This window comes from Chenopodium quinoa, unplaced genomic scaffold (assembly GCF_001683475.1).
Source record: "Chenopodium quinoa cultivar QQ74 unplaced genomic scaffold, ASM168347v1, whole genome shotgun sequence".
Lineage (NCBI taxonomy): Eukaryota > Viridiplantae > Streptophyta > Magnoliopsida > Caryophyllales > Amaranthaceae > Chenopodium > Chenopodium quinoa.
The window spans coordinates 2,353,182-2,361,144 of NW_018742770.1; the positions used below are offsets into that span (position 1 = coordinate 2,353,182).

The window sequence follows — 7,963 nt, forward strand, 5'->3', positions numbered from 1 at the left end:
AATGCTTAAATAAAAAGTAGTTAATACAGATTTTCCTAGTATTGATTGAAATTGCTTTATACTTCAGAAAAATCCATACTACATAATCAATAACTTGCTTCTATCTGACAGTCATAACATAATAACATTTCACTGCCGTGGCATTGACAGCATATACATAATCATCTTGTTTATATACATCAGAGAAAATAACCCTTGGAACGTTAACTTTGATCAGAATCAGGAGGCCCTTCGAGGCGAATGTAGTCATACATGATTCCTATAAAAGGGCTACCACCATTTGCCTGAGTCAAATAGATTATATTGTCACCTTGTACAAGCTTATTTCCTTGTATATCTGCAGTATAAAGCCTATATAGCCCATGAATCCCATGTCTTGCAATCGCGTTTTCTTTCCCTATTAGTCCTGTTGTAAACACCGGAGGTTTTGCTTTTGGATCATTTACTCGAACCTAAACATGGTTTTCCACATACATATGTACAAAATAAATTTTCTCCAGTTTAAAATCATTGTATGTGGTAGATAAAAATAAATAAATTTGTTACATGTTTTTGTGAATAAATTACCTGTAATTCTGCCAAATTTGCAGTTGCAAGTGCCAATCTTAGTTTATAGACTCCATGTTGATCAACTTCTTCAAGGTTGAACTTGATTTTCCATGTAGTGCCTTGGTATGTATTCCCATTCTTCCTGCAGTTATATTTTTAAAATCATTTTTTTTGTTTGTGAATATTCATTAGTTGTACTTGTACAGCTTTACCGCTTTACGCGAGCACATTTGTTTTGCTTATGGCTTGTTTTTCCATTTGGGTTGTGGAATTATGAATACTCATTACAAACTAAACTAATTAAGAACAGAACTCGACTGATTGAAAGTGTCTACTGATAGAAACTAATTTAAGCTGATTATTACTGATAGAAACTATTTTATATAGATTAAACTATTAAAGTCTTGATTGGTTATATATTTCCCTTTGAGCCATTGTCAAAAATGACCGCTGACAAAAGACATTACTTCAGGAAGATGCATACATACAACATTTTTATCAAAGTTTTAATGACATTTAATTAAAGTATGATGCCTTAGTTACCTGGTAACTTGAGCAAAGAACCAATCCTTTTCGTAATCACTTTCACCAATTGTGTAAACTAGATTTTCATCAGGATATAATTCGGTGTATCTTTCCCATAAACCATACTGTCTAAATCTGTTTAAAAAATTGACACTAATAAAAGTTACTAATGGGTGATTAGCCTAAATAACACTGCTAAACAATATGCAAAAGCTTGACAATTCAGAAACTTTGACAATGATATGAGAGCTAACCTGTCAGGGTGATTGAGATAGAGTTTGTTGACATACTTAGGATTTGGATCAGGTATGTAAAATTCCCTAGCTGTTCGATCAGGAACACCGATTTCCCACAGTGTAGGTCCATCACTTGGAGGTTTATACACAAGTTCCCCCATATCAATATCACAACCTGTACATATTTATTTTCTGTAAATCATTTTTTCAAGTCTTATGTAGTAATGTAAGATTGATGCTTAGACACCGGAAATTTTGTATAAATTTCGTATAAATGGGAGTAAGTTTAATTTGAAGACCTGGAGTTACAGAAACATTGTTGTCGTATACATAGTCTCCTATGAAGCCAGGGACCGAAGCGTACAGATTGTAGTCACCAGCTCTTATATTATCTATGAAGAAATAGCCATCTTCATCTGTTGTTGTCCAAAACTGGTAACCCTGTTATATGCAATTTATATCATATATTCATATAAACAATGTACAACAAACACTGTACTCGAACATTTTGAGATCATATTCACTATGCTTTAATAGTTGTAAATCAATCACCTTGCTTTCCAGTTGCCAAGATTTTGATTCATTAGGAGAAGCTAAACCTATATATGCTCCATTGGCTGGAATATGATCATCATCAAAATACCTAACAATTCATGTAAGTTTTGGTTAGTTAAAGTGACACTATATCATAAGATCATGTATACATATAAATAAAAACTGTCGGGACAGAGGTTGTGAGTTGAAATCCAACATTCTCTATTTTTCATTAGAAAATAGAAGACGAGGTATCTTAATAAAATTATGACACGACACAAAGTCACGTACATATATAATGTGACACCAAATCGTTAGCAAAGTATATTAAATCATACAGAGTAAATAAAATAACTAACCTGTCATGGACTAATAATCTACCAGAGAGGCTACCCCTTTGTTCAGATGTTGGATAGTCTTCAGAAGCTGGAAATGTGTACGGCCAACTATCAGCTTCAATCGCGGCCTGCATATTGTTATGTATCAGTACTTTATGATTGAGAGAAATTCATTTTAAAAAATACATACACCAAAAATTCATAGGTAAAATTGTAGTTATTAACCTGTTCTTTAGCATCATCCCATAACCAATGCCAGTCATCTTCTTTAGACCCGCAGTTAACATACGTAAAAACCGGACCAAATACCCTTTTCCATGCCTCATCTTGTGCAAATTTTGCTACCATGTCTTCCCCAGCATAATGTGCACTTATGAACATCTGAATTTCAAAAATTTGTATTCATTACTTCAATGTAGTAACCATATTGGACTAATTGGAGTACCTTCAAATTTTCACATCAATTGCCTAGTTCTAAGATGGGGTACAAAAAGTTAATACTTTCACGTGCATCTAATAATTTACTTACTGCAAGGTTGTAAGGGCCAACATGAGAGGCTAGATTTATCTTGAAGGGCCCACCGGTTCTGAACTCGTCACTGGGCGTTATTTGCCAAACTCCGGTAGGGGGATCGGTGCATATCCATCCATGGACTTGGAGATCTCTGTCCTCACATGAATACTGGTATTTGTCATCCACCTAGTCCTATATATATATATATATATATATATATATATATATATATATATATATATATATATAAAAGTACACATTTTATCATACAATAAAATATATTGTAAACCTGTATAATAGTGAGTTGGATCAATATATATATATATACCTCTCCTTTATATTCTTCTTCAATTGGGTTTGTAAGAAGCACTGCTTCAGGAGGTTCAAGGATTTGGCACCTTCCTGGTGACCTGTCATCTGGAAGTGGCATTTTTCTTTGTCTGTTGTCTGCTACTGCCATATACTGAAACCTGTTCATCAATTTAACTGTCAAAAACTGCTTGTTTAACTCAGCCTTATAACTTTACTCTATCCGTCTAGAATTATTCGTCACATTATACATACCCTATAGGAGGTGTAAGGTTCACTGTTCACATAGTGGTATAGATTTGGAATTACAAATAAAAACAAGGTGGCATAGGATTGATTAGAACTCGATTCTTAATCCTTTATGTTGGTTGTTGTTAAGGAGTACATATTTTCTTTTTATTTGATACTTGAGAGGTATGATATGAGTTAGACCTCCCCTTTGAGTTTCGAAACCCAATAAGCCAATACTATACGTTATAGGGTTGAGATATGGGTTTGAAATTGAAATTTTATTAATCAAGCCATTCTAAACCCATATTGGCCTCATACCTTAAAATCTACTAGTCCCCTAAGCTAAAGGTTAATGATTAAATGTTAACGGTGATTTTACTAAAATACTTTGTAAGTCTTATAATAGTTGGCTCATTCCTATCAACTCTCCTTGCTATTACAACAACAACAAGGCCTTAGACCCAAAATGATTTAGGGTCGGCTATCAACTCTTTATGTTTGCAACACCAATTAATAATTATTATGACATTATGAGGTATATGTACTACCATCCCCTTGTTTTTGCTATAAAGTAAGTGACGATTTTATATGCACGTGTCCAATTAATATACGTGACTATTATTTTTGAATAGAGAGAGAGTACGACCTAATTTAAGACATTAACAATGAGAAAGTAGAATAAGAAAAGGTTTTTACCACTTTTTATTAAGCTTGAAAACAATCCTTGTTTGAGGAAGATTGAATCCAGGCCATCCCTTTAATTTCTCATAGATACCATAACAGTAGAACCCTGATGAACCTTGAAGCATTATGACCCTAAAGAAAGTTCATAACAATTTTAGCCATAAAATAGTACTCCCTCCGAACCGATGCCTACTTCTCTTTATTACGTGAATAATAAATGCTATTTGCATCTAATAAAAGGACGGAGGGAGTAGTTAACTTAGCGTAACGACAAAATCATGTTTTATATTATGAGGAGGAAGCAGTACCTTCTATCAATGCTCAACGGCACAAATTTGGCTTTAGATGAAGGGTTCCATGTTCTTGTGAAAGACACTTCCACCATTTCATCCTTCTCTACTACAACTTGAAAATCGGTTCCTTTGATTCTGCACAATTTAACAACAACAACAACAAAACATTAGTCTTGAAATAATTTGGGGTTATCTAACATGAATGAAATTAATCATCGATCTACAAAAAGTAATTCACGATTAAATTAAAGAAATTAAACAAAAATATTGAGAAAGTGAAAGTTCAAGAACTTGGCATTTACACAGTCTTCAAAAAAAAAAAAAAAAAAAAAAAAAAAAAAAAAAAAAAACATACACACACAATATTATACGTACCTTTCGCCGTAGCCTCTTGTGCCTGGAGTTCCAAGATCACTCCAATTAAGGTCCCAATACCTACATATAGTATATCCATCATGAATCACGATGATATTTTCTTTCAAAGATCAAATTTGAGCATCAATAATGCGGTTTTATTAAGAAGAGAGAAATTTTAAAAAGAAAAAATTATTAAGATCCACGTAATAGGTCATTTTGTCAACAACTCTTTTTTTTTTTTTTAAATCTACTCACTAGATTTAAAAAGTTTAAGAAGCACTATCCTTTTTGGTTTTCCGGCAACAAAATTCGGATGAATTTTATTATTTTCCTACAAAACTTAAGCTTGTGCTTATATAACAACCAACCTAATCTCCTTTGCAACGACTCAACCTAAATACACAAAATTTTCAATATTTTTCCAATTAAATGGGCGAAAATAATTGTGATTTTAATTAAGAAATATGTAATGCATCTAAATTGATCTTAAATTCACTCGTTATGGCTTCTTAATTGAGTGATTAATTATTTCATGTTTAAATTTTGGAAGAAAAAACAAAAGTGAGCACCATTCGCCAGATTTTGTTGCTGGAAAACCAAAATGGATAGTGTTAGTCAAACTTTTTAAATTTAATGGGTAGTTTTTTGATAAAGATTTTAAGCGAGTAGTTGTTGACAAAATGACCTATTAGGCGGATAGTTCCTGACAATTTTTCCTTTTAAGATTTAGTTCTATGTAAGATTTGGGAATGTCTAACTTAGATTTTGCAAATGGGGCCAAGTTTAATTGAATTGAAAGTAAGATTAAAACTTTTTGCGTGGGACTATTAAATGTGTCAAAAATAGTGTTAGATCTGAAGACTTTACGTAACATCATCAATTTCTAATTTTGTGGTCTTAAAATATGACTTTATGGGGGTGTTTGGCAAATGGGAATTGAGGGGGGATTGGGAATTTTAATCCCAATTGAAAAAATAAACCTAGTTTGTTGGGTGGGAATGGGAATAAAAAAGGGTTCGGGAATGAGATTATTTAGGGGTGAATTCCCACCAATTTATTACCTAGGGAGGGTAGGTAATAAATGGATGGGAATGAGAATAAGGGGAAAATGACATTTTTGTCATTAATGAAAAGTATGAAATAATAATCTTAGTAAGGGTATTTTGGTAAAATTGTTATTTATTCCCTATATATTCCCACTCACCCTCCAAACAAGGTATTGACATATTTTCATGTATTCCCATCAATTAATTCCCAATCCCATTCCTACCTTTTAATCCCCAAACTCCCATTCCCACGATCCAAACGCCCCGTAGTTGTTGACAAAGTCTTGTGTATAACTGGTGTACTTTAATTTTATTGTAAAATCGTCAGTTTAAACGCAATTTTAACTATTTTTATGGTAACTTTAACCATTTAAATGGTAACTTTTAATTTGTCGTTGGTTTGAATTTATTTTAATGTGTAATTTCTTATAAATACGTGATTACATACTATAAAGAGCAATATATGATTAATCTAATACATTATAAGTATTTTGTAAGATAAAATTTATTAATAGAAGCTTAATAACTTTTGCAATATAAATTATAGGGTAACTTTAAGTCTTTAAATACTTTTAACATAACTTTAACCCGTTATACAATAAAGTAACGTACACCCGTGGTACACAAGACTTTGGGCCTGTTCACTTCAGCTTAATTTTAGTTCAGTTTAGCTCCAATCAGTTCAGTTCTTAATTTCCTTCTCTCATAAAATATTCATTTTAGCTGATCTATTTAGTTCAGTTTAGTTCAGCTTCAATCATTCAGTTCAATTCAACTCAGTTCAGTAAATGTGAACAAATCTTTTGTCTTATTTTTTTATGCATTTAATTATGTAGTTTGGTCTTAGAGCAAGATGACATCTAGTACTCTAGTAGTGCCTACATCCTAATAATCTAGATGACATCATCAATTTCTAATTTTTTGGTCTTAAGATAAGATTTTTTTTAAATGCATTTATGAAGCTTTGTCTTAACAAAATCTGAAGAGAAGTCTTGAAAATAAATTTAAGACTCAGCTCAAGACTCACTTTAACACTCAATTAACCTTTTTTTTTAAAAAAAAAAGTTAATAATTATTAGGGATGAGTGTTAGGGAGTCTTAACATAATTATAAATTAAAAAATAATAATTATTTTAAACTAACAACTGATGTGGCAATGGATTAAAGTCTTAAGACAAGACTGCGTTAATCTTAACTTGCTCATAAGCTCTAATTCTTAAGACTTGTTATGATATCATCATAAAATAAAATCTCACAAATTTTTGTATAGATGTTATTTTGTTTGATAAAAGTTTGAATTGGAGTTTTGATTTCTTAAGATCCGCGTTAAGACTTGAATGGGTGATACTGCTGATTTTGGCTTTGCATAATTGTATTCTTGTATAGATTTTGAGATGTCTAAATAAATTAGTTTATTAGTAAAGTCTTAAAATAAGACTACGCTAAGCTACTCTTGCTTCAACAATATAATCTCTACATAGCTAGCATACCCTCTATGTTCTTCTACAACTGTGTCTTCAAGCAAATTCTCTATACCATTGTACTTTATCTTTGTGATGATCCCATCTGGTTTCGATATTGTGATTTTGAGTATTCCATTATCAATAACAATCTGCAAGTTAAGATCACAATGTAGAATAATTGTGTACATTATCATATAAAATTGCATACAAAACAATACTTCATGGTTAATAAACTTAATATGTTCATTATTGTTTGTAATGCACACTTACATAATGATCTTGGACAGTAAGTTGGACTGCCTTGAATGACATAGCTGAAATAAATTTTGTACCTTAAAAAAAAGCACAGAAGATAGCAATTAAAAGTAAATTAATTACAATACTCAATTTTATTAATCATATATATTGATTGATTGTTGAATATATATAGAACAAGGAAGCTCTTTTGTTCACTGTTTACCTTATTGAATTAGTTAGCATAACATAAAAGTAGAGCGTATATTGTCTCAATATATAGTAGTATAACACATGAAATTAAATTTTCTTGGAATCAAATAAAAGCAAAAGGGTTTGGAATTTTAACCTTTTTTGGTTTATCTCTTTACTTAGGTGCAACCATTTTTTTGGTGATAATGGATAAAATGGAGAGAAGATTGCTATGTTTTGAAGGTAGAGCAACAGTAGTTAGTGATTTATTTACGTATAATTTGTGTGACCACTTTAGATACTACTTGAATGATGGTAATGTATACAATGAAAGTTTATATAATGCTACGTATATGAATTAAGGTATGAGAAATTTGAGTAATTTAAGATCATCAATACAAAAATTTAAGGTGATTGTGTATAATTCACATAAGAAATAACAAAAATCGTGCACCATT

The 7,963-nt window shown here is 31.4% G+C and overlaps 1 protein-coding gene across 1 annotated transcript; it reads right to left on the reverse strand.

Moving 5' to 3' along the window:
- Positions 1–41: 41 nt before the first annotated feature.
- On the reverse strand, positions 42–7,438 carry LOC110724533 (probable rhamnogalacturonate lyase B). The gene is made up of 16 exons (XM_021903951.1): positions 7,350–7,438; positions 7,103–7,228; positions 5,895–5,899; positions 4,589–4,648; positions 4,229–4,348; positions 3,933–4,052; positions 3,025–3,166; positions 2,712–2,882; positions 2,408–2,563; positions 2,204–2,310; positions 1,863–1,953; positions 1,610–1,751; positions 1,329–1,485; positions 1,093–1,209; positions 568–691; positions 42–452 (listed from the first exon to the last, which is right to left on the reverse strand). The coding sequence occupies exons 1-16, from the start codon at positions 7,389–7,391 to the stop codon at positions 204–206; spliced, it is 1,929 nt and encodes a 642-aa protein (XP_021759643.1). The 5' UTR covers positions 7,392–7,438; the 3' UTR covers positions 42–203.
- Between the last annotated feature and the right edge of the window lie 525 nt (positions 7,439–7,963).